This window comes from Octodon degus, unplaced genomic scaffold (assembly GCF_000260255.1).
Source record: "Octodon degus isolate 3935 unplaced genomic scaffold, OctDeg1.0 scaffold00002, whole genome shotgun sequence".
In the NCBI taxonomy this organism is placed as follows: domain Eukaryota; kingdom Metazoa; phylum Chordata; class Mammalia; order Rodentia; family Octodontidae; genus Octodon; species Octodon degus.
Genome location: NW_004524578.1, coordinates 4,182,508 through 4,209,437, shown reverse-complemented (window position 1 = coordinate 4,209,437; position 26,930 = coordinate 4,182,508). Strand labels below are relative to the sequence as shown.

At 51.5% G+C, this 26,930-nt stretch overlaps 1 protein-coding gene across 1 annotated transcript in view; it reads right to left on the bottom strand.

Annotated features, from left to right (window-relative positions):
* Positions 1-26,930, bottom strand: part of Pcsk6 (proprotein convertase subtilisin/kexin type 6) — a gene marked incomplete at its 5' end in the record, with an annotated part of 179,965 nt that overhangs the window by 5,651 nt on the left and 147,384 nt on the right. Inside the window, 7 exons of the mRNA XM_023712203.1 lie at positions 290-419; positions 6,995-7,098; positions 10,586-10,673; positions 11,739-11,935; positions 13,046-13,148; positions 18,884-18,922; positions 19,086-19,265. Coding sequence (XP_023567971.1) covers positions 290-419; positions 6,995-7,098; positions 10,586-10,673; positions 11,739-11,935; positions 13,046-13,148; positions 18,884-18,922; positions 19,086-19,265 — 841 coding nt within the window. The remainder of the gene's footprint in view (positions 1-289; positions 420-6,994; positions 7,099-10,585; positions 10,674-11,738; positions 11,936-13,045; positions 13,149-18,883; positions 18,923-19,085; positions 19,266-26,930) is intronic.

Sequence of the window (26,930 nt, the reverse complement as noted above, 5' to 3'; positions counted from 1 at the left end):
CCCAGCTGTTCCCTGGTGCCAGGCACACAGTAGGTGTTCAACACATCAATAAGCATTAAATAAAGGCATGAAAGCTACCAACTAGTTTGTAACCTTGGCAATCATTAGCTGTGGGCATCCCCTCCTTGGTAGATGGGTCCCTGTCTACCCACCGTGCCCACAGTAGTGGAGTGCTATGCTCCTGGGTCCCCTGGAAGGTGCCACCATATAGGGCTCTCCAGCCACTTCACCACCAGATGTAGCAGACTGCCACCTCCCAGAGTCCAGGGCCGAGCCCAGGAGACTGTACCTCCGACACACTTTGTGAGGAAAGCCGGGCATCTCCTCAGGGTAGTAGCCCTCGCCGCAGGCTGGCACACATTTCCAGTCTTGAAAGTAGAAGTTTTTTGCACAGTGAATACATTCTTCTCTGCTGGGCCCTGGGAGGTACAGGAAAAAAAGCAGGGATCAGGACTGATGGGCATGGCCCAGACCTGCTCCAGAGCCCGTGAGAACCACGGTGCGCCACCTACGAGCCAGCATGCCCGACTCGCTCACTAACACCGAGGGAGTGGCCGTCACCATCCCTACTTCCTAGCTAAGTCAGCAGAGCCTGAGCCACTCTCACGGAGAGCCTACCTCCCGCTCCCTGCCCCTTGCAGAGGCTGATTCCAAAGGCTTCCCTTCCCAGTGGGTCAGGCCCTCCTTCTGCTGGGCTCACTGCCTCAGCGGCAGAGATGTGCTGCAGGCATGGAATGCACCACACACACACACACACACACACACACGGACGCACAATGCCTTTCTAAGTCTTGGTAGCCGAACAAACGCAAAATAGCTCATTTCAGAAATATCAATGCATGCAGGATCACTTGGATAACTGTACTGCTGATTTCTGCTGGTCTACAGAGGGGAGCAGTTGATGATTAAATTTTTTTCTTGTCCTTTTTAATTCCTTATAACTTTCTTTATTACCAATTTTGCATGCTTATGTCTGGTAATCTGAACGATTAAAGACAACACTATGCAATATAACAACGGTTGTGGAATTCCTGTTGATTTTTTTGGTGAAGTTCTGTATCATTGGTAGTGTTTTTTTTTGTTTTCTTTTCCTATTTTGTATTCTCTTTAGATTAAAAAAAAGCTTAAAGGGGCTGGTGAGATGGCTCAGTGGTCTAAAGCACCTATTTGAACAAGCTTAGCAAAGCAAAGGGACCACGGTTCAATCCCCCAGCACCACATGCGAGCCAGCCACGCCCTCTGGTGGGCTGAGCTGGCCACACACACACACACACACACACACACACACACACACACATAAATAAAGATTAAAAAAAAAGCTTAAAAAATAAACTATTGCTTGTACTTCAAAAAAATATGAATGCCTGTCACGGTGATATTGTCTTAGATATATTGGGTTAGAGAAGATTTGTTACTAAAACTATTTTCACCTGTCCCTTTTGACCTTTTAAGATGTGGTCACTAGGCCACCTAAAGTTGGCATCTGAGGCTTGCATTTATGGCCTGTGCCGTGGTCCGAAGGGCAGCTGGATGGAGGATGATGTGGGGAAAGGGGAAGAAGGGCTCTTTAGGGGGTGCTGACAGGAGTTTGGGGCAGATGATCAGGGCACTGTCATAAGAGAGGCCATGACTAAGGGCCATGGGGCTGGGGCAGGTTGTCTGAAGATGCAAAAGCTCTGGTGAAGGACCAAGAGGTACAGAAGAGGCTGTGTGTGTGTGTGTGGGGGGGGGCTATAATCCCAGCACTTTGGGAGGCCACGCCAGGAGGACTGTTAAGTTTGAGTTCCACTTGGGGAACTTCATGAGTTCCTCTACTAAAAAAAACCCCCAAAAACTGGAGCAGGGGCTATAGCTCAGTGGTATAAGCGCCTACCTGGCAAGCACAAGGTCCCGAGTTTGAAGCCTGATACAAAAAATAAAAGACTGGGGTTGAGGCTCAGTGCAAAGGCCTAACCTGTGAGTCAGTGATGGTAAATCTTTTAGAGACTGAGTGTCTGAGCTGCAGCCCAAGGCCCACTTACTGTCGCTAAGCACCAACACTGCAACTAAACCTGAATGCCGAGATTTTAATGTAGAAAGAAAAGCTTGTGGGCTGGAGAGATGGCTCAGTGGTCTAAAGCACCTACTTGAAACAAGCTTGGCAAAGCACAGGGACCGCGGTTCGATCCCCAGCACCACATGCCAGCCAGCCCCGCCCCCTTGTGGGCTGAGCTGGCCACACACACACACAATAAATAAATGTAATAAATAAAAATAAATAAATAATTTAAAAAAAAAAAGCTTGTGCATGAACATCTTTTGTCTTAAAAGAAAAGTGCCACAGGTTCTCTACTGCTGCTCTTGGGACTGTCCTCGGACCACACAAGAGGGTGGGGAGGTGCAGGAGACCCCAGGACTTGGCCTAGGGTTGTTGAGCTTGCCAGCCTCGGTCAGCCTCAGAGGCTCACTTGCAAGGGAATTATCTCAGATGCTGCCATGGTTTGGACGTGGTGTAAGCATGTTCCATGGGCTTCATGGGTCCATGTGTTGGGAGCCTGGTCCTCAGGGTGGAGGTGCTGTGGCCTTTGAGGGGTCATCACCGGCTCCTCCCCTTCTCTGGCTCCTGCCACTTTTGATTCCACACAATACAAAGTCCTCTCTAAAACTGAGCCTGTGCTGGCACCATGCTCTTAGACCTCTCTTACTATGAGCTAAGTAAGCCTCTTTTCTTCATTAGTATCCAGCTTCAGGTATTTTGTTATAGTAACAGAAATCAGGATAATAGAGTTGTTTTGTGGTAGTCACAGTCCCTAGATCCAATTTTTAGCCTCCTTTTAATTTGAGTGTGGTCTTAGACTGTGGTCTGACATCTAATGCCATGATAGCACCTCTTCCGGGAAGAACTGGACAAAGGTGGGGCCGCTGCTGTGTCAAGAACTCAGCCTTTTCATGGTTCTGAGGCCCTGGCCTCACTCAGCCAGAATTCTGTCCTGCTCACGTGATCTCAAGCTTTGGCCGCGGGCTGCCCTCTGTACTGCTCATCTCAGGGGCACCTGCAGCCAGCGCGGCCTGAGCACTGAATGTACGTGGAGGGCTGGAACTTCGCATCAGACCCCAGGGCCTGAATAGCACCCTAATGCCCCTGCTCTGGCTCCCCGTCCCTGTCTTTCCCTCAACCCCAGGGTCCTTAGTGCCTGCGAAGCCTCTGTGGTGTGAAGGATGCTTATTTTTGTTTGTGCTTAGCCAGGTGCAAAGTTTTGGGCTTTCTTTCTTTTTTTTTGTGGTGGAGCTCAAGGGTCACATGTGCTAATCAAGCCCCCACCAGGAGCTAAACCCCAGCCTGCCACTCAAACTATTCAACTCAAGTCGCTTATGGAAAAGCTCAATATGCATGTTTGAAAAGCTTACACTGAGACTTATTAATGTGTATAATTAATGTCATTATTATAATGTATAAAAAGTTGATTATAGGCTGGCGGCACAGCTGAGGGATGGGAAATTTGCTTAGTATAAGGGAGGTCTTAGGTTTGACCCCCTAGCCCTGAAAACACTAGAGAGATCACACATTGAGTTGGAGATGGGGGCGGTGACAGCTGCCTAACAAAATGAACGTCCCCTAAACATGCATCCACATCTGGTCACCATAGGGTGGCTGGAAGAGGGCGGACGATGGGTATCCAAGCACCAATGGAAGGGGAGGCAGAGCTGCTGTTCTGCAGCTCAACAGGGAGACTCCGGCCAACACCAACTGATTAGTACAAGAGAAACGTGAGCACAACGACGACAGTATTTCGAGGAGCTGGAAATGCCAGTTTCCCTGGTGTGACCATTAGACGCTGAACACACACATCTCATTCTCATAGTGCGCCCTTGGAGTGAGTACAAATATTATGTCAATTAAGACATTTAAAAATATGGTAGATACAGTAAATTTAATGTGGTGTACATTCCACCACAATAAAAATGCTGATTAAATACACATTTTCTAAGCAAACTATTTTCTGAACTACTAAAATTATGAATTTTATGACTCAGCCGGAGTCTCTCCCGGATTCCATTAAGGCACAAATCATTCAGGCTTTCACCGCCGCACAGGCACCCACAGAAGAACAGTAAGAACAGAACGGGTCCACGTCTCTAGCCCCTCGCGTTGCGTCATTTGCTGGGCCCAGAACAAAGGGGAAAAAGGGAGAAAAACATGCTTTCAGAAAGCAAGAAAAACATACTATCCCAGGCAATAAGATCGAAAAACATTTTTGCTTCTGAAATCTCTCTCTGGACTTGTCACAGTGTTTTTTAATTTGCTATTTCATGCTGTGCCCCTGCAGACACCAGATGCCCGTGTGCCAGGGCTGACCCTCGTAGGTGCCCGGGCCACTGCTCCTGCAGGGTGCTGGTCCTGAATGTAGCATGCACATGGCTGGCAGCTGCTGACCAATGCCCATTTCCGGGATGGGTAAGGGGGGCCAGTCCGACAGGTGATCCACAGGGGCTGTAACTTCCATGCCATGAAGCACTGGGCACTGGCCCTAGTGACAGACAGAGGCTCGTTCCCATGAAGTCACCCACTGAAGGTGCAAGGGCATGATGCGCCTAGATGCCACTGGCACTCAGGCCTGTGCCTGGACCTATCCATGACCAAGCCCAGGCTATAGTGTGGGTGGCAGGCAGCCGTGGACACTGACAGTGGCAGCCAGGAGGTGCAGGCCAGGCAAGTTAGGTGTTCAAGGGCCAGGAGGGGGCAGCTGAGAATGGGTGCTCCTAGGAGGACCCGGGACTGATGTGGAACAAGATATTCGTGTCCTGGTGACTTGAAGTGGGGAACAGAAATCTGCTTGTGTTTCCAGGGGGAGAAAGGAGCCAGGCTGGAGGGCATGAGGCATGGAGAACATGGCTCTGCACCTTGTGGGACTACAGGCCAGGAGGGAAGAAGAAGACATGGGCTAAGATGAGAGCATCTTCACGGGGCTCCAGAAAGCTGTTTGCTGTCAGGGAGTCTGGACACTTGGAGAAAGAGGTGAAGCATGCTACTAAAATAAGACACGCCCGGATGTTATGGGCTTAAGTGACTCTGACATTTAAGCAAGTGGAATCTGCGATGCTTCTTAGACAACTTGGGTTAAACAATGTGTTCAAAAAGAGCAGAAACCAAAGAGGAAAATACAACAAGGAAAAATCTAGGAGGGCCGCTCGGCTGCGCAGTGGGAATGCTTCCGAGTGCCGGGCCTAGGAACCTGAGGGTGGCGCTGGAAGGGTACAGAGGAGGGCTTCCTCCCACTGGTGGCCTGGGGCAGCCGCAGGCAGCACCGGGGATGCTGCCACACTCTTGTTTCTCTGGCACATTCATTCCTGAGCAGCTGACAGCTAACCAGGGCCCACAAAGTCACGCTGCAGAGCGCTGTGTCCAGCCTGGGGCATTTCCTGTGAACGGTATCATGGCAACCAAGACGTAGACTGTAAGTGCAGCAGAAAACACAGTCTAAGGTGCGTCTCTCAGAACGCGCCAAAGTGCTGGGGACAGCGAGGAGAACTGAGAGGAGGCGTCACGGGGAACATGTGAGGGCACAGACTCAAGGTGCGTTTCAATCAACTTGTGCAGATAACTGCAAAATGATGCCCAAGAAAATGAAAGAAACCTCAGGTACACGCTGCATAGAAACTGCCTGGAGACATCTGTGCGTCGTCTTCGCGGGGAGTTATAGTGCATGTAAAATTGTTCATAGCAGCCTCTTTGAATAAAATGATCATGATAAGCAAAGACAGGCACAAAGAACTAAGGGTCTGTCTTAAAACACAGCCGCCCATACCCAGATCCATCCTTGTTCGTGTTGGAGGCGTCTGCAGCTCTTGGTGCTGCCTTTCGGTGCAGTTCCAAGAGTAGAGCTCCAGGCAGGACTGTCCTCCAGCAAGCCACCCGGGTTTCTCAAAATCAGAAACCCAGCCAGCCCATGAGAGCTTTCACACAAGGGCTGGAGGATGCGCACATGTTTCTTGCTCAAGGCCAGCCTTGCAGTCTTTGGTGCCTTTTGTTTCCCATTTAAAAATAGGGCCATAATATACACAATGCAGAATTTATCATTTTAGCCTTTTTTTTTTTTTTTTTAATAGCGCTGGGGACTGAACCCAAGACTTTCGCACAGGGATTCATCTTAGATTTTTAGCCTCCCTCCCTCTTTCCTTCCTTCCCTCCATCTTTCCCTTCGTCCTCCCTCCCACCTTCCTCCCTCCCTCCCTCCCTCCTATCTTCTCTTCCTCCCTCCTTCCTCCCTCCCTCCCTTTCTCCCTCCCTCCTATCTTCTCTTCCTCCCTTCTTCCTCCCTCCCTCTCTCCCTCCCTCCTATCTTCTCTTCCTCCCTCCATCCTTTCCTGCCTCCCTCCTTTGTTCCTTCCCTCCTTCCTTCCGTCCCTCCCTCCTTCCTTCCGTCCCTCCCTCCTTCCTTCCTCCCTCCCTCCCACCCTCGCTCCTTCCTCCTTCCTGGCACTGTCTGGCTAAATTGCTCAAGCTGGGCTCAGTCTGTGACCCTTCCACTTCAAGCCTCCCACAAGCTCTGGATTACAGGCACGCACCACTTTAGCTATTTTTAAGTGTATGGTTTAGTGATATTAAGTACACCTACAATGCCATGCAACCATCACTGCCATCCATCTCTAGAACATTTTTCTTCTTCCCAAACTGAAAGTTAGTGCTCATTAAAAAATCAAACAAACCAACCAACCAACCCCATTCTCCATCCCCAGCCCTAGGAGGCCTTTGTGTTTTCATAGTCTTTCTTTTTCTTCTCTCCCTCTCCTTTTTCTCCCCTGAAGTACAGAGGACCACATCCAAGGTTTGCACATGCCAGGCAAACCCTCTATCACGAGGCTACGTCTATAGTCCTGAGTCTTCGTGCTTTAATGCAGTAATAAACATAAAAGACCATAAGAAGCTTTCTTACTACCAAGATAGCCAGTCTGTCTGCCTTGGTAACACTGGTTGTCAGTTTCTAAGGAAATAAAGGCCTCTGCGTGAACTCACCCACGCAGGTCCGGCAGGTCGAGTGGCACTCCGTGCACTGGATCAGCTCAGAATCAAAGTAGGTGCCTGGTTCACAGTCCGGAATGCAGCTGCCCCGTGCAAGGCTGTGCGGAAGAGAAAGAGGCTGGTTCCCGGGTCTGTTTCAAAAGTGTAATTAAATTACGTTTTGCACTCAAATGCCTTTCTGGGAGGCAAGAAAGTGGTTGAAGCGCAGTGTCTTGTGTCACTAGAGAATCCTAGTGCATGGAAGCTGGCAAAGCTGGCCTCAAGCTAGCTGAAGAGCCCTGGGCTTTGGTCCTGGAACGGGAGGCCGAGGGCTCAGGCTCTCTCCTACTCTATGTGGCTTCTCTTCACTGCTGTGCCCAGATCCAGTCTGAACCCCAAAAGGAGAAATGGAGCACGCGAGGGCCCCCTGGAGCCGTGGCGGCACAGCTTCTGATCTAAGTCTCCTTAGAAGTGTCGGAGGCGTTTGCAGTGTGTGAGGCTTGCAGGGGGGGTGTCAGCCACGTGCCTGACCCTCAGGCCTGCATCTGCGACTGCTTCTCCCTGGCTGGAAGACTTCTCTGCTGCACTGTGAACTTGGAATAAGAGCTCCTCCGGGGACCTTGAAGGCCTGCTTGATGTGGCTCCCACTTCCTCTTCTGCCCCTCAGAGCCCGCCCTCCCTTGCTCCAGCCGGGCATCACAGGGACACAGCCTGAGCCGGACTACCCACACCCCGGCTGGCTCCCCCTCTTCGCAGCTGTGGCTCCCCCTCTTCGCAGCTGTGCCTCCCCAGGCAAGCCAGGGAACCTCTCCACACCTCCATTTCCTCCTGCTAACTGGCTCCTCCCGACAGCCTAGTGTGTCTGCGGGGAACTCACTAAGCAAATATGCGAAACTGCTGTCTGGCACCGGCAGAGTAAATAAATGCCAGCTACCACTATTTCTTTCGTTTCCAAGGCTATACTGCATCCGATGCACACACAGCAAGTGCTCTGGGTGCAACTGTCAGATCTTGGAATCCTTCTGTGATGGTGTGATTTATAATTAGAAACATGTATTTGGTTTTTTGTCTTGTACACAGTTCCTAAAACCTTGGGCATCAATACAGCACCAAATGTCTTCTCCTGCACCAACAAGATATCTGATGGTGGCGTTTCCAGGTAGCCTGATGTGGAGGCTGCTTGTCAAGTGAATCAACCATATCATCAAAGAGACGGAATTTTCAGCCCCTTGACCTCAACTTCAGAGGAGGGGAGAGGGGCTGAGGGTTGAACTGCACACCAAAGATAAAATAACTCAGGTCTCTACAGTGAAGGACTGAACCCCAAAGGGCAGAACTCACAGAGCTTCCAGGTCAGTGATCAAGAACATGATTTCCTGTTGGGAGGGTGATATGTCCCCCAACCTCCGAGGAATGTAAGCTCTACAAACCTTGTCCTGTATTCCACCTGCTATTCACCTGTGTCATTTGTGACACACTTACAATAATTGAGGCCAGGTAAGGAAGACCTTCCCCAAGTTCTGTGACAAGTGCAGCAGTCTGCTGAACTCAAGACGGCTGTGTGTGACAGAAGTACAGGTTGCGGCCTGGGGTTTGCATTTGGCAACTGAAGCAGGGGAACTCTGGGGGATAAACCTTCAGCCTGTGGGACCTGACATCCTGGAAGAGGAAGAGTAGCCTCCGCTACAGTCCACTGGAGAACTGCGTTGTGCAGGAAGGAGATTCACACCCTGTTTGCTGACTGGAATGGAAGTGTACTGCGCCAAGCACGCAAGAGTAGGAGAAACACTTCCTACACCTAGCAGGGAGGTGTCTGCGGTCCACCAGCCCTCTGCCCTGCCAGTGGGTACCCACCCCCAGGGCTGTCCTCATCATGGTGCCAGGCCCGCCAAGCGGAGCTGTTAAATCATATCTTTAATAACGGATGCTCTCCCATGAACCCTGTCTGAGTTTATCCCCTAAAGAGATGGATGGCCAGGATGCAGGAGCTCAGCTGCTTTCTTGCTGTTTCAGTGTGACAGCAATGATTAGAAGTCACAGCTTACGAGGATATTGGACAATAAAAGGAAGCTTGCTGTGGATTATGGTTGGTGAGGTTTTCAGAGTCTGCATGCTTCTCTGGGAACACATCACAGCTGGAACTGCCAGGTCTGGCATGGTCCCTGGATGGCCACTGCCCTAGATGTACTTTCCCCCAGGACACCTTTCTGGAGCCTGGATCTCACTTCCCTTCCCCACTGGAGGCCAAACAGGCTCCCTGGAATTCGCCAGCACTTCCCTGCTGGGAAAAGATTTCCACGGAAACTTCCCTCGACACTTCACTTATCCCAGGGATGATGGCCTGCAAAAGGAGGCAACACATACTCTTAGGCTGCCTGGCCAGCAGGGTATGGGACACAAAAACCATGGCTGCCACCTGATGCAGCCTTCCTCCTCCAGCTCGTGCCTTTGGGGGCCAGCGCATCCAACCTGCTTTATCCAGCCAACAGGGTTAGATGGCAGCAGGTGTCAGGGGTCACTGAGGGGTTCTCCTGCAGACTCCCACATACTCAGCTTCTCTTTTGCCTCAGGACTCTGGGTTGGGAGAATGGCTGGGTGGAAGGCAGCTTCCCCTAGGCAGCAACCTGGAGTCACCCAGGAGGTGGCCGATCTCCCATTTACATGAATGTCTTCAGTTGCTGCAAAGACTCAGTGGCCCACAGTGGTGAGACACCTGAGTAAGTGTGGAGGAGCAGGGAGTTCTCTTCCTCTTCCTTAGTCCAGGACAGTTCACCTCTAGGGTGAATTCCACCCAGGAGCATCTGGGAGGGGGGAGCCTCATGGGTCCCTGTGCGAGCGAAGGCTGCCCTGTCTGTGCCTGTGGTGCCCCTCGCCTAGCAGCCTGGTGGAAGGAGGGGTCTCAGCCTTCACCCAGAGCTGCTGCACCATAATCTGCGCACGGGCAGGAGCCTGGGTGATGCCTGCGTTCCTGTGGGTGAGAGAGCTGCCAACCCCTTCCTGTGCCTCATGCCAATGCAGAGCATAGCAGGAGGCTTCTGCTATGCAAGCGGCCACAAGGTAACTTCAATAGAACGCTTTCAGGCTTCCAGACAGTCACTGGTAATGTCCATTTGGTGGCCCTAAATGTAATTTGGTTGCATTATGAGCTATACAAACAACTCAAAGTACCCTAAGAAAAGACCATTGATCTAACTGGGCATTCTAACACATGCCTCTGATCTTAGCTATTCGGGAGGCTGAGGCAGGAAGATCATGAGTTCTAGGCCAGTCTAGACAACTTGGCGAAAAGGGTGAGAAAGTTAGCTCAGTGGTGGAATACTTGTGAGGGCTAAAGTTTAATCCCCTGCAATGGGGGGAAAAAAAAAAAAACTAAAGAAGGCAAGGTGGCCCCTGCTGTCATCCTCCCACTCAGGGAGGACCTCAAGCTTGAGCTGTACCTGGGCAATCCAGTGAGACGCTGTCTCAAAAGGAAAAACAATGAAGAAGTTCTGAGGCTGTAGCTCAGTGTGAAGGCCCTAGGCTCAGTGCAGGGACTATAAAAAAAACAAAAGCAAGGACAACAACAATAGCACTTGCACAGTCTCGGGCTTCAGGGTTGGGGGCTACCTGAATCCTTCCTTACAGATGGTGCATTTCTCGGGTTCATCCATGCACTTTTTGCAGCTTGGGTGGCACCTGAGGCAGAGTTTCTGACCTGGAGAAAAACAGAAAAAGAACACAAAGAAGAGGGGCAGAGTGGTGAGAATCAAATGCAAGTGAGCTCAGTAGAACAGCTCTTCACAGAGTCCGACTCTGGAACAGATCATGCAGTACTAAAATAGCCAGGGGCCACGTCCAGACCCATGCAGGTGTTGGATCACAGGTCTCTCAGCTCTTCCTGGAGTAAACTAAAGTCCCCTAGGCTGCAGAAGCTGTCCCTTTCCCAAGGAGAAATGTTCTGCTCACTGCAACTCAACTGAAGCCCCTTCCTGGCTGAGCACAGGTTAATCAGGTGCAAATCATGATAAACCTGATGGAGGCCTGAGTGCCGCTCACCTCCCGCTTCCTGCCCCAGTGAAGTCACAGGGGTCTTTGCCAAAGACTCAGTGGCGACATACAGTGATGCAGAAGTGAGGACAGCCGTCGTGTCTCCTGGGGAAGTTCTGATTCCTCAGCTGTCCCTGTACTCACTTAAGTGGCTATCTAAGGCTCTCACGTTGACACCTCGAGGTACCACCGTGGGCCTGCAAGCTGGGGTCAGTGCGTGACACCTTGGGTGCAGCCTCCTGGGGCCACAGGAGCCATCACACACAAGCTGCAGGTGCTCAGCAAGGACCGAGAAGACCCTGGTCTGCAAGCAGGTCTGGCCCAGGTGTTTGCAAAGGCCACCACAAGGGCCTTGCTTCACTCTCCGGTTCCCCTCTGCAGAGTCTGGTTATTTGATCACTTTATGTCTTTAAACAGTGCCCAGCTCTTTCTCCCTAGCAGTAACAGCCTGCCTCCCTCTGTCCCTCCCTTCCTTGATGAGAGGAACAAGTTCTCACTGTGTACTTCAGGCTGTCTTGAACTTGTGGCAACCCCCTCTCAGCCTCCTAAATGCTGGGATTATAGGCATGTGCCAGCACACCTGGCACGGGCACTACCATTTCATGGTCCCTGTCTGCTGTGAAAAGTCCTTAGGCAGAACAGAGAACAGAAGAAGCGGGGGGCCAGCCACGGTCTCCCCGAAGAGAGGAAACCAGCTCACACGGGGGCGCGGCTCATACGACATGGCACTTACTTTCATCAGCATAAAACCCAGCAGGGCAGATGGTCACACAGGTGCTCATCTCCTGGTGGTGATAGAACCCACGGCGGCAAGACAGGCAGTGAGTTGGGCTTCTGCTGGAGCAGGTCTCACACCCCTTGTGGCATCTGCGACAGCGCCTTGCTGCTTTGTCCCCAAAGTAGCCCAAGGGGCACTCGCTCACACACTTCCTGTGGGAAGACACGGGTGAGGCTCTGGCCTCGAGTGCACCGTGTGTGGCCCCTGGCCCCACGTGGGGCTGAGGTGGGGCAGCTGTGTGGAGGCATTTCCCCAGAGGATGGCTGCCCAGCCTGATCACAAGAAGTTGGGGCCTCAAGGGCCCAGAAAGGTTCCAGAGTGCACTGTGGAGGCTGGGGGACCAGCGGAGGGCACCTGCTCCTTTGGTAAGCACTGGGAACATGCAGGTACTGTGATGTGGCCTTTGACTTTTGGAACCCCTGGCTGGGTCAGAACCCTTCTGTGGGTGCCAAGAGGAGCCCGTCTCAAGGGGCAGCAAGGCGGGCTGTGATCAGTGTGCTCTAAGGGGACCCAGGGCTGTGGCCAGCTGCACCTGAACCTCGGCTGGGCCCGCGTGGATGTGCCAGCCAGCAGCTTTCCAGCTATCATCCTGTGCCCTGGCTGGTCACCCTGCGCTGCCAGGTGAGGGTGTACAGCACATGGCAGGTGGCAAATGTGGAAATGAGCAGCCAGGTGCCAAGAGGCCAGCAGGGAAGTGGGAGAACATGGTGACTTAGAGAGAGCTGGAGGAGCTCAGGCCCTGCCAGGAGCACCAGAGCAGGTACTGGGGGGAGGCGGCGTCGGAGAGACCACAGCTGCGGCTATCAGCCATGCGCCTGGGGCTGGCTGGATCTACCAGTAACCTCCCCAGGGTGCACTGGGCCCCACCCCCAGCCAGAGGCTGAGCTGGTCCAAGAGCTGGGGCAGCCCAGCTGGCCCCGTGGGGCTTACAGTGTGGGGCCCTAGAGTCACCCTTGTTTCTGGTGCCCCTGTGGGCAGGCCTGTTTAGTCACCATGGTCCACCCGTTTTACAGGTGGACACAAGCATTTTATAGTCGTGACCACCAGAGCGACACAGCCTGATAATGGCATGTATCACATGTGTGATTGGAGCAAAACATTACTAAAATTAAAAATAATCCATAGCGGTTAACATCAGTGTGATGTGTTTGTTGGGGTATTTGTTAAAGCCCAGCCAGGCCATCAGGCTGTGTTCAAAGCAGGCCACCTAAGTGCTACATGGTGGGGCTCGGGACGTGCGGGTGGCAGCCCCGACCCATTACCTGCCAGTCTTGGCGCTCCCCAGGCTGAAGTGCACACAGTTCAGGCACTGGTCTGCGCTGGGGCCGTCGCAGCCTTTGTCCCCGCACTCCGGATGGCACACACCTTAAAGAAACAAGCATTTCCTTTCATCCCGAGAGATGTTTCCTCCTTCAAATCCCGTCCCCCAGGTCCCTGTGTCAGGGGGCTGCAGTGGGTGCGGTTCCTCAAGAGTGGCCATCTGCAGGGGCTGGAGCAGTGCCCCATGCGGCACGGCTAGGAGCAGAGTCTCGCCTGCACTCCAGGGCCAGAGGTTCACCAGGTGTGCCCAACCTTTTTGCTTAGGAATGGGCTTGGGCCACATATAAAATATACAGTATAGTCAATGTATGAGTAATGTAACTTCCTCTTATGCTGTCTGTTCTAACATTAAAAATAAAAAGAGGGCAAGAAGCAGCCTGTGGGCCACGGGGTGGACATGTGTGTCAACAGCATGACAGCGAGTCCTATAGCCAGTGGGGGAGCAGTGGGAGGGACCAAGGTCAGGGAGTGCTGGGGACCAGGAAATCTCAGGGGCCTGGGGAGAGGGGGCCAGGAATAACTGTGTTAGCATCTTCATTCGAATCAAGTCATCATACAAGGGCCAGCCAGCGCGGTCATTTCCACCGGGAAGGACAAAAGAACGCAAGCTGGGTGTGTCTGAGCGTTACCCAGCATGACAACGCAGCCAGAATTAGTGGTCGGGGTGGGGTGGGGAGTGAATGTGCCAGGTGACAATACGCGTGGATTTCCACGGGTTCAGGAGCACCAGGAGCGGCCATCCCCAGGCAGACCTGGGGCAGCAAGGGTGTCCTGAACATGTCACACAGCGGTGAGTGGGAACATGCTGCTGCCGTGGGCTGGGCCCTGCCCACATAGTTCTCCCTGGCCTTCCTCATTTTCAGCTTTCCATGGTGGGCCGCCCGCCCATGTCCTCCTTCTGGTTCCCTCAGGTCCCAAATTTCTAACTGTGGCCGAGAGCTGCAGGGAGTGCAGTGGATTTCGGCAAGCAGCCCCTGCTGAGTCCTTCTTCCCCAGGTAGGGATGAGGGTGAGGGGGCTCTAGCCAGCCCTTCCTCAGGCTGGGTGGGGAAGGGCACAGTGTCCTTTCTGTCCTGGCCTGCAGAAGCGACATGGCTGAAGCTAGCCTGAGGCGGGACTCTGCCTCCAGGCAGGAGGAGGCCAGGCAAACCTCTCAGGTAGCTGTCAGAGGACACAGGGAGGGGCCGAGCAGGACACTAGGAAGGTCTCTGAGTTTTTGGAAGGGAAAAAAAAAACCCTGTAAAATTCGAGTTGCTGGAGAGGTGGGGAATGAGATCAAAAGCCAAGAGGAATTAGTGGGCAGGCTTCCACGTTTCTGAGGGACAGGGAAGGACAAAAGTCCTCCTTCCTAGCTGCCCACAGTGGTCTTTGCTGAGACACACAAAGCCTTCCTCATTCTTTTTTTTTTTGTGTGTGTGTGTGTGTGTGTGATTCTGGGGATTAAACTCAGGACCCTGCGCTTACCAGGCAAGCACTTATTCTACTGAGCTGTCTCCCCAGCCCCGCCCTCTTCATTCATGCCCAAGACTCCCTGAACTTCTGCAGCGTCAGACTCCAGGTATCCTGCCTCCCTCCCAAAGGTTCGCCGAGGGCGGTGTTTCCCGAGCTTCCAGCCTGGATCCCTGGTTCCTCCTGGGACGCCCTCTCTTCCTGGGACGCCTGCCTCCTGCTCACCACTGGCCTCTTCTGTGTTCTGGACATGCCCCACTGCCAAAGCTCAGCACGGAGCCAGCTCCTCTCCCCTTCCACCACACGCCTCTGCTCTCCCACAGTTCATTCTCAGCAGCTTGGATTTGTGTCCTTCTAATCCCGGGTCACTTACAGGGGAAACCTTAGAACTTCTTGCTCTGTGATGCCATTAATTTTAATTTCTCAGTCACTGCCTCTCAGCCCTGTAGGGACCTTGCTGACACAGAGACTTAAAGATCTGTCTCTCCTTGCCCTGCGGCGCTTTGTCCCTGTCACCCAGGAGCCAGCAGGTCTGTCTTCCTTGGTAAAGTTAACACTTTACTCCACCATAAGGAGGAAATGGGGTATACGTGTGGGGCTGGGGGTGACATGGAGGTGACAAATAAATTTCCTCCCTCTTTCTAAGCATAGCATCCTCCAAGGCAGGATGCAGTCCAGCCTGCTCACGGCTGTTCACCCAGTGCTTGCGACAACATCTGGCACAGAGCAGGTGCTCAAAAGACTTTGGGATGAAAGACAAATGGGGGGAATTCAGATGTCCTCACCATCTGCATCCAGAATGTCTTAGATGTCCCGTTCATGTCACTCCCAGCCACCACTCCCACCCTCTCAGGGCCTCTTGCAGCAGGGAGTTTCCTCAATAGTTCTTGCCAGGCAGGGGTCCACCCATAGCAGGGACAGCATGACTTCTAGATGGCATGAATGCCACCAGCAGCACTGACTTCCCAAATGGAGAGGTCAGCTTAAGACACAGCCCGGCCAAGAGACGAGGCTGCCCAGAAAATAGCCACAAACAATCCTCCCAGCATGTAGCTCTCTGGTTGAACTGTTTTAAAAGACAAATATCCAGATCCAACTCTCCCATGAAGCATTCTGAATTAAATCCACCTGTCTGGCCATCTGTCCTGTCCCAAGCACGTCTAAGACTGTGGGCACAGCTGTAACCCATCTCGGCGTAAGCATCCATTCTTTGGGCCTCAATCTGCACTTATGACTGATATTACTCACGCCTCCTTCCTCTGTTAGCGCGAAAGCTCTTTTCTCCAAGACCTGCTGGATTACCTAACAGCAGACCCTACTCCATGGAGTCAAGCAGCAGAGGCTCATCTGAAAACCCCACCTCAGACCCTCTGTGGAGCAAGTCCAAGAGTTATAAAACACAAACAGACAAATACTAGGAAAGCAGATTGAGAGTTCTCTACGGGCCCTGGAATTCCACGGTGGAGCAGCAGCCGAGGCACAGGTGGATTTAATAGGAACAGCCCTATGGTTGGCCGTTCACTCCACCCAAGGAAGGAGCACCGGTACCTCCCTTAGCACGGTGATTTGCAGGAGGATCAGCACTGGTGCTGGACTGCAGAAGCTTTGCTAAGGAGGGCAACAACAACAGACTGCTTTCATTAGAAGTTTGGCCTCTTTTTTCTTTTTCTCCAGTACTAGGGATTGAATCCAGGCTCTCTGCACTTAGTTATCTCCAGCCCTTTGAAGGTTTGAGACAAGGTCTTGCTCACTTTCCAGGTTGGGACTGAGCTTCCAGTCCTCTTTCCTCAGCCCCCTGAGTACTGGGTTCCGAGTGTGTGCAGCCGTGCTGGCCCCCGTGTCTGGTTTCTTTGCTGATTTCCCCATAACCTAAATGAGTTACTTAATGATGCCAGACTTGGTGACCAGGGTCCTTGACCAGAGCCTGTAACCCCACAGTGCTGTGGACACAACTCCTATATACCTGCAGAGCTGCCCTAGAACCTGTCTTCCTGTGCAGATGGTCACACTGTCCCCAGCCACCCTCCACCTAGTTGTCTTCCTTTGCCCCCATTGTGGCTTCTTTCCCCAAGCCCAGGTTCCCCTGATTCCCTGTGGCAGTTCGGTCCTCTCTTTCAGGAACCTGCCTTGACTTTCCTGCCAGCATCCTTGTTGGCTCAGCGTGGGCTGGCTGGCTGACCCCACCGTGCTAGGAGTCACCCACATGCCTGCTCTACAATGCAGACTCCTGAGCACCCAGGGCTTGATAAGCCCCAGGGGATCTCCATCTCCACTGCTGCCACCAGACAGCTCCATCCCAGCAGGCTTAGGACTGTGGCCACTGAAGTCTTCCCTGGGCTCCACCCCACCTATGCAGCTGCTGGATTTTCCCCTGCCACAGCCCTGGTCCCCAGGGCCTCTGTCCTATGAGCCTTACCCATCATTGTGCTGACATCACCATCTAGCTCCACCCCATAGGATTCCATGCCCTCCTTTGCCTCAGAAGCTCTGGAAATCACTACTGCACCGGCCCTCGCCCAGCCTTGACAATAACCCTAGTCACCTCCCCTGCTCCCATTCCTGGGGAGTGACATTGGCCAAGTGTCCGGTGCAGGACATGGTCACCCCATTTGCAGGGAAGCTCTTCTGCCTGGCTCTGGTCAGGGTTGTAGATGGCCTGAGTATATCCACAAAAGGTGCTTGAGCTGGAAACTTGGTCCCTGGGGTGGGGGGCAGTATTGAGGGGGTGGAACCTTTAAGAGGTTGGTCCCGGTGCAAGGCAATTAGTCACAGAGTACTATCCTTGGAAGAGATTAACAGTAGGTCATGGGACTAAGTTAGTTCTCCCCAAAGCTGGCTGCTAGGAAGCAAGACCACCCCACACGTCTGGCCTTTACGTACATATCTGGTTTCCTTCCCATTTCTCTGCCACCCCATGATGCCTCCCAGAGGCTGGGCAGGTGAGCTCTCCCAAGGCTGAACTTCTGGATTCCGAGTTAAGTAAACCTCTATCCTTTATAAGTACTCAGCTTCATGTATTTTATTGTAGCAACCGAAGATAGTCTGCTGCAGCGCTCGATACTCCTCTTAGAACCCCTGCTTCCTTGTAGGAGACAATCTTGCCTTCTGTCTGCTCCGTTCTCTGTTGCTGGGCTGGGGACACTGCTCTATCTGACTCCCTGACCCTTCCTGACATGGTGGTTGTTCTTCTGTCCACAGGGTGCAGTCAGCATCCCCACTGGCCTGGGCCCATCACACCCCATGTGCCGTGTGTCCGTGGCCAGCTCCTACATCCTGGAAGCCGCATCCTACATCCCCTCTGACCCTGCCTTAGACCACACTGCCTCCTCGCTTGCCTTTCTGTGCCAGGGCACTCTCTTCTCTGGGTGGGTCCTTCCTGCTGTTGCTGGTCCACCCAAGAGCCAGAAACCCATCGCATCCTGGTGGAGACCCTGCACCCACCCCGGCCATGCTGGCATGGACCGAGAGATTTGGACATAAGAATGGTGTGGCAGTGAAGTTCCACTGTGCAGCGCCGGAATCAGTAGCAGATTTTCAAGGAAAAAGAAATCAGTTCTTTATTAATAATTACTGAATCTTGCCAGAGTTTATAAATCACACGGGGAAGCAGAGCAGATTAGTCCATACATAATTCAAAGCTCCTTTTCAAAGGAATGGCAAAAGAAATTTAAAATGGAATCAGCCATAATTTATGTTTTGATTTGTATTGGTGGATTTTTGCATTTTGTCATTGTTTTTTAAAAGAAGGTATCAGATAACTTCAAGCATTCATATTCTTAGTTGTCACCCATCATGTATCAAGTAGCCCAAATATTTAGCTAATATGCCCAACCAGAAACACCCACTGTCACACAAATTGCAATGAGATGGCTCAGAAAGGAATAGCTTTTGACTAAATGTACTAATAAAAACTGCATCAGCTCAGGGCCTGGAGGTGTCCAAAGCCCTCTTTGGGCTGCTGTGGCTCTCAGTTGCCTCACAAGTATGCTCTGAGTTTTACGATGTTTGGGGTTGCACCTCCCCCGGGTCTCGCACCCAAGCCCTGGCAGGCTGTCACTTTTCTCCACTGCTCCTTTCCTGGCCGTGCTCATGGAGCCCAGCCCTCTTGGCCCTGGGAAGGGGCCACGTCCTTCCCACCTCCGGCCACTAGACGTGGATGGGCTGATGGGAGCCAGGAAGCTGAGCTGCAAGATGGGAGCCCTTGAGGAAAGAAGGTGGCCCTGGAAGCAGCTAATTCAGCAGGGCAAATCCCAGTTCTGGTTGGGCATATGGGGACTCAGTGTCCCAGCCTGGGAAGGTCGGAAGGTACTTACTGGTCTGAAGTATACTTACTGGTCTGTAAAGTATTAGGAGAGCCTTGGGTGGGAGGAGCTGCGTGAGTGCAAATGACCATCATTATTAGGATTTCCAGGCAAGAGAAGACACACAACCATCACCCCCGCCTTCTGCCAGGGTCGGCCCCACCTCTCAGCGCTATAGTGGAAAAACAGCGGGGGAGGAGGCTAGCCGGCTCCTCCTGCTGCAGGCTGGTTACCTGTGTAATCTTCTTCATCCTCGGGAACCTCTGCCTGCGTGGACGACCCAGCAGCCTTGGGGGGCTCCAGCTCCGGGACTGCGAGCTCCAGCATCCGGGAGCGCGACTGATGGGAACTGAAGGTGTGGTATGGGTGCTCTGCTGTGCCATACAAAATGAGGGTCCATTCTTTCAGCTTCCCTGGAAAACGCCAAGCCCACGGTCACCTTGGAAGCCCTTTATGAACCTCTGCAAGCTGCGGCCTGCGCCAATGCCCCTGCGTAGCAGAGGAAGTAGCAGGTGCTTCCCGCCCGGCTCCTCCTCCCTTAGCGGGGCGGGGCCCACTAATCTCACTTCCTGCTCCCTGCTGCGCAGGAGCACACCTACAGTCCAGGGATGGACCTACGCCCTTCCCCAGCAGCTTGCTCCTGCCAGCCAGGGCCTCTCTACTCCTGTGCTACTGAGCTGCCCTCGACTTCCTGTCCCCCCCTTCAGGAGTAAGGTCAGCTAAGGCTGGGCTCTGCTCAGGGTCTTCAGCCCTCCTCGTCCTGCTGTGGACCCCTCAATGCTGCCTCTCCTACAGCCGGCCATCACAGCCAGTGGGTGAGCTGGGAGCTTCGTCCACAGCCTCCAAATGTGAGGCCCGATTTGCACCGAGGGTTCAGCTGTGTGGATCTGCGACCCCCGAGAGCAGAGACGTGGTCCCAGGCCCTCTCCTGCACAGCCTGCCCAAGTGGGGGAGGGGGAGCTTTAGGGCAGCGGTGCTGATACAAACGTAAATGTCCTGCTGGGTGCAGGAAGAGCAGCCCCTCAGCACTAGGATGAAGGGCACAGGTGGGGCACTGTACTGGTTGATACACAGTGTCAACTTGAGAAATTCAGAGGTTTAATTAAGTGCCTCAGCAGAGAGCCAGGATTCTTAGTTTGTTAACATCCTCATCCTGTGCAAGAGGAGGGCACGGATGTGTGAGTCCTACACCCCAGCCCAGGGCAGCCTGCTTATGATAGAAGGAGGGGAGAGAGGCTGGCTAGAAGCCGCAGCTGCTGCCCTTCCCTGTGCTCTTGGCTGTTTTCTGCCACCATGAACTGCTGCTCTCTGCCATGTGCCGCTCTGCCTGGGAGCCAGCCGAGTATACACTAAAGCCTCCACAACCTGAGCTCAATAAACCTTTCCTTCCTTAAATTTGGGTGTTGGGTATTTTGTCTCAGCAACGAGTAAAAAGTAGCCAAGACAGGCACCATGGGGACACTGAGGGAGACAGGGATGGGGAAGACAGCAGTCCACAGAAGTGCCAGGACATGCCGCTTGTGCTACTGGGCCTCACCAGTGTCCAGCCTCTCAGCATTTATTTATAATGGGGTTAGACCAAAGTGAAGCTCACTCACACCCACTGAGAGCCACGTCCATGAGCCTCCCTATGACCAGCTGGGGATAGTGTCTTCGGCAGCTGCATGTCAGTGTTGTTTGGGGAAATCCCTAGCTTCCTCCTCCTCGTCTGTCTGTCACTGCCATGGCAAGCGGAATGCTTTAGGCAGGGAAAAGCACGGCTCCACTTCTTTGGTGTGACGCTGAGTGGGGCTGGACTTTGACACACGCGCGGCACTACTGCACCCTTGCATCGGTCAGCTAAGGTCCCTGGCCCCCAGTGCTTGCTGGCCTCAAGCTGCTTGCCGTCACCAGACTGTGTCCCCTAAATATTCACGCACTGGAAGTGTAATCCTCAAATTTATGCTCATGGCATGTGGAGATGGGGCTCTTGGGAGGCCTTCAGGACTCAAGTGTCTCATGATGATAGGCCCCCTTAATGGCATTCATGAATACAGAAGAAGAGAACAGAGATCAGAGCTGGCATGCTTGCTGCGTGCCACCGTGTGGTGCCCTCTGCCACATCAGGGTGCAGAAAGAAGGCCCTCCCGACGCCAGCATCGTGATCTGACGTCACTGTTTCTGGACCCACGTGCTAAGCAAAGCTCCGTTCATTATAAATTACCCAGCGTGACTCAGTGCGGTGTCATGCCACCAGAAAACTGACCGAGATGCTGCTCTGAGTCAGGCCTGGACTGCAACAGAGGACACAGTCAAGTCTTCCAACTCGGAAAAAAACCAAATGACGCCTGATCAGACCATTTTCTGGGTCGCAGTCTTCCAAAGCCTTCTAGGCCTGGCTCCTTGAGGCATTTCCCTGCCTTGTGTCCTGACCCAGGCTACACATCACATGGCGAGACCCTGAGAAGGGCTTTGCACAGTGGCAGGTGCAGAGTACATGGGCCTGGCGACAAATCTTCCTCTGTCCTCAACTCAAAGGATCAAATTACATCCCTATTTCAAAGCCACAAAGGAGCCTGGCCTCTTTAACTGCTTGCTGATGAACTGTGATTAAGGTGGCAGTGTAATGGCTCAGGCAGGAGAGACCAAGGCTCGGAAGGCTGTAATTTGAGTGGGAATTTATTTCAGCCCTATACGATGTCTCCAAAAACACCCACAAAGGGTCTACTCACTGAAATTAGATTCTTATTTTTGGATATAGTTTTGGTGGGACAGACAAAAGGGGCTGCTCCACCCTCAGCATTGGGGTGCTCCCTGAGAGGGGTTAGGGAGAGAGGAAAGAGTTACTGGAACTACCAGTACTCGTGGGAAAGGGATTGGGGGAGGGGCAGGCTGAAATGAAAATGAGATTTCATTCTTATTATAGTTCCCTGGGAACAGAATGCTTTTTTTTGGTACCAGAGATCGAACTCAGGACCTTGCACTTGCCAGGTACTTAGGCCACTGAGCTAATTCTCTGACCCGACCTCCCATCCCCAACTGCTTTTTTACAATGCCACAAACATTTACTGTATTACTTATTCACATATAAATTTTTTTAAAAAAAAATTTAAGTGTAATTTAAAAACCAATCTATAAACAAAGTGATTGCATGGCCAAAGAAGAAATATTTAAAAGGACTAGTATTCAGGCTTTTGCTTTATGTTGCTGAATAAGAAATATACAAGAGGGCTCAAAACCCCAAATCATGGGCTGGCGAGATAGTTCAGCAGTCTAAAGCACCTGCTTAGGCAAGCTTAGGCAGGTGCAGCAGACCAAGGTTCGCTCCCCAGCACCACATGCAGTGCCAGCCTTGCCCTCAGGGCTGGCTGAGCCAGCCAAAAAAGGAAAACAAACAAACTAAAAAAAAAAAAAAAACCTCAAAGTATGAAAGTCTCCCTCCCTCATCCTCAGATCACCTCTCTTTCTACTCACTGGTGACTTCAGGTCTCCGTTTCTTTTTTTTGTATCTTTCCAGAAATGTTTTACTCTGACTCAGGCAGGTATAACACGTGTCCTGCCCCGCTGTCTTTATTTACACACCTTGTGACTGATTCTACATCTTGTTTCTGCATTGGCAAAATATCTGGGCAGTTATTCTCTTGCTGGAAGTATACTGGAGAAATGTAATGTCATTTACTTAAATAATCTTCTATTGGGAGGCGCTTAGGTTATTTCCAAACGTTTGCAATTACAAACAGAGCTGTAATCCTGTGGCATGTGGTGTAACCCTGGTTACACGAGGATGTTCAGTGTGGGGGTGGGGCACAGTGGTCTGAATCCTGGCGCCGCCTCCTACTTGCCAGGTAGCCTTCAGGCAAGTGCATAATCTATGTTTTCCCATTGGCACATCTAGAGATTAGGGCTGACAATTCTACCTCATAGAGTTGTATGGGAGATTATATAATTTAGCAACACTAAAGCAATTAGAACAGGGGACTACCACACAGGAGCTGCGCTTATGCATTAAATAAAAGCTGATGAACAGATACCTGTCAGTCTGCGAGTGAACTTTCAGATCACGTCCCTAGGAGAGGGGGAGGGCACGGAAAGAAGTGTGCATGCTCAAAGCCTGGCACTGGGATTGCCAATCTAGTCACCGCAGACGGGTTAGCCCTGCGGTTTCTCTTTCTAAGAAGCTGAACATCTTTTCCCACAATCGAGCGCTGGACACCTCTCTGCTTTGATATCACTGGGAGCAAGTTCCACGCTCAAACCTCAACCAAAAGGATTTGCTGTGAACAAGCGATGAATCTGCAAAGATGCAGAAAAGCATGGCAGGACACGAAGCAAGCCCAAGTGAGATGAGAAAGCGTTCTGCTCCCACTTGCTCGGTGGTTTTGTGCCTTTCCTCACTCAGCAAGGTCTTTACCAGGGCCTCCGGGGGCCCAGGGCCTCCTGACAAGCGGCAGGGCTGGCATACGGGGCAGCGCAGACAGCGCCAGCAGGGAGAGGGCCCAGGCTCCAGGCCACGAGTCCTCACAGCCTCGGAAGGTGACCTTCCCTTCCTCACAGGTGTGTGACTTGGGATCCTGTACTGAGGTTATGGTTTAGACAGGACAATTTGGAACACAGTTCCTCAACTCTTTCTTGTACTTAAGTACTTTTTTCACTTAAGGAAACCAAGGGGGTCACTGGTTGCCTGTCCTCATGAGACATAAAAATAATCTTTCTGGGTTGGCCAAATAACTCAGTAGATTAAAGCATCTGCAAGCAGGTGCAGGGGTTGGGGGTTCGATGCTGTGCCAGCCCAGCCAATGTCCCCCTCCCCCCCCCCACGCTGAGATAGCAATTGAGACTGGGTGTGGTGGTGCGTGCCTGTAATCCCAGCTTTTGGGAGGCTGTAAACAGGCGGATCACTACGAGTTCGATCTAGTAGTGAGACTCTGAACACTAGATCCTTCCCTAAAATAGATCCTTCCCTAATATACAAAAAATAAAAATAAAATAAAAAAGACAAATTATTAAATAGTGAAACATACAAAGAAGAAAATAAAATTCGCCTGTGATCCTTCTGGCATCCCTCCTCCTGCTGTAATTTTTTGCATGCACATTTTTCATAAAATGTGTCCTTTTGGCCTTTTGTCCTCCATGTATCACGTTTGCCCCACTCAGAATTATTCATTTACTTTTTTCCTTGTGTTTAGGGAATGTGTTTTTCTTACCTACTGCATTAGCTTCAGCACACAGCACGTTCCTAGTGGGTGCTGAATGTTTGTGGGATGAATGAATATTTTCAAACATCAGGTTTTGTGCTGAATTTGGCAGGTTTTTTGACAGCAAGATATTTAAGATGAATGACCATCTCTTTAACTGATCTCTGACCTCGGATCATGATAAAACATTTGTTGTCTTTAATATTTGCCAGGAATATTTTTGCTACTGTGTAGATGGCTGTCCTGGATAGATTCCCTCAAGTGGAAGCACAGGGTCAGAGAACAAGGCAGTGTTAAGGCTCTGAACGGCCACTGCTACACAGCCACACACAGCGCACATCATCACACAAGGCTGGAGGCCAGCACAGCCAGGGGAAGGACCAGGCCGCCCGGAGAATCAGTTTCTTGTTAGAATCACCTCCTAGCTGTGGTCCCCTCCCCAGCACCCACTCCAGCTCTATGGAGTCATTAGGTCCAGACATCAGCCATCTGGCACAACAGATCAAAACGGAGACGTGTGGGAAGGAACAGCTCTGAGCCCTCGCCTTCGGGAGGCACGTACATACCACGCGTGTGCACACACACCAGCGTGAGGCTCCCCTGGACCAGCTCCCTCCACTCTCAGTCTCGCCCCACAGCTGTGCTCTGGGCGGGATGAGGAGATGCGCAGATGCAGCAGAGCTGAGGAAGAGGAGAGGGCAGCGTACCTCCAGGGCCAGCCAGGCCTGACGAGAGTCGCACTAGACAGAACCACCATGCAGAGCCAGCAGGATTTCACAGAAGGTGTTAGTATGAATTCACAATACTTGGCAGCCCGTTTTAAGTTCACCGGGACAAAAACCCAGCCAGTACCATGAATTCTTTAGTTTCCAAGAGCAGGTCTTAAAAGATGTCTAAATCCAAATTCTTTGGCCTTTGTACCATCAGATTCCTGAGAATGTAGAAGAAAGAACCACAAATCCACCTGCTTAAACACTTGGCTTGCACTGCCAGCCCAAGGCCCAGATGTCAACAGCGGGCCCCAGGTGACTGTCATTGTGAGCCACAGAGGATAATCTGCAGCTAATGCTGTCAGAGGCTGCCAACGAGCAGCCGCACCATCATTGACTATCTTCGCTGCGGCACTGCCCCTCAGAAGATTAAACTCCTAATGAGCAAACAGGATTATTCCTATTATTCACAGAAAGAACCAGAATTAAGGGAAGATGGTAGAATTTGCCAGGAGGAAAATGCCAGCAATAATGAAGTTTTTCTCTGCCCAGCGTTTTGAACTAAACATTAAAGATCCTGAGCAGGGAATTTACAATTGGAGACAAAACAGGGCTGGGTGAAAGGCTTTGTTGGATTAAGGACTAGGGGCTAATACTTTGCATCCCTAGTTTTCTTGGCTATACAAGAAGTTATTAACAGTAAGGAATCTATCAATTTGCTCGCCCTGCTCTCATATCTAAAACATGCAGGAAGAAATGCTTTAGTTGGAAGACCATAAAGGCAGAAAGACCGAGGAACTCAAGCCGATACGCTCCCGTCTAATTCTCCTGTGGGAAGTTCCTCCCTTCGCAGAGCAGGGGACCTGTCACCCGAGGGCGGCAGCGAAGTTATGAAGTGTAATGGAGAGGTTTGGCTGGTAGAAAGGAAAAAGGCTCCCCTCTATCTATTTGCAAAAAAATTGCAAGGACACTTTGAAAGGGTGCATCTTGTGGTATGCAAATTATATCTCAACAAAGCTTTAGCAAAAATACTGTGCGTATTACATCCATAATACACAGTAATCCTAGTATTTGCTTAATACACTTAACACATAATTTTAAAAATACGCTTTAAGTCCATATTATGGCAACTAAGAGGAACGTCAAGGGATCTAGGAAATGGCTTGGAGAGGAGGATAAGGAAGGAACACGGGTGCACACACGCAGACCCTGGTGCACACATGGGAGTGTGCACACGTGCACACCCTCAGAGACAGAAGTAAGAAAGGAGATGGAAGTGTCTCCCTTGTGCTGTTATGGCCACAATTCCCCCAAAAGATGGTATTTAAGTGCCAGGAAAAGAAACCGGAGATCCTAAGCTCCCATTTTTATTCGGCTGGAGCACAGACATGAATGCCAGTGGCCGCCTGGTCTGCAGGGGATATATTCTCAGAGCCCCTGCAGCAGCAGGCGGGATGGACACGCTCCATTTCTCCTGCACATGCGCTCACACATCTGATGTCTCTGTACGCTCACCTTGCACAGTGGCCAAAACCACTGCTGTCTATGGGGGTGAATACAAAGCTAGTACAAACTTATTTTCATTTTTCACAATTTCACAAGTAGAAAAATTATTTTTTATGATAGATCTGAGTCACCTCATCATATGATTTTTTCTTTCCTTATTAAGTCAAGAACTGTCACCTTTGCACTCAAAGGAAACTCTTTACAGCTTCGCTTTGGCATATCCAAATCATCAGCATTACTACCTCTGTCTTGGGGCTGTTATTTGGTAAAACCATAGTTACTAAACCTCTAGCACTGTAGTACCAAGGATCAATCTGACAACCTGAGAGCTATATAAAGTGACTAGTGGGTGCGTAGGATAAACAGTGTGGATAGCGCAGAGGAAAGGAGGCTTCTCCTCATGAATGGGATGGAACAGAGTGATGCAGGACTTTAAATCCTGCTCAGAACAGCATGGAATTGATATTGAATTGTTATTTCTGGAAGTTTTCACTGATATTTCAGGAAAGTGATTGGCCATGGCTAAGTGAGGCCACAGTGGTCCCCCGTGGTTAAGCGGGGGGAGTAGTCAGCGTATCCGTTCAGTGAATTACTGCCCCTTACATGTGCAACATCTATGAGGTTGGACAGGAACACTAGAACACCATCTTCTAAGATTCTTCAGTTCTTTCAAGGTAGAAAATGAATA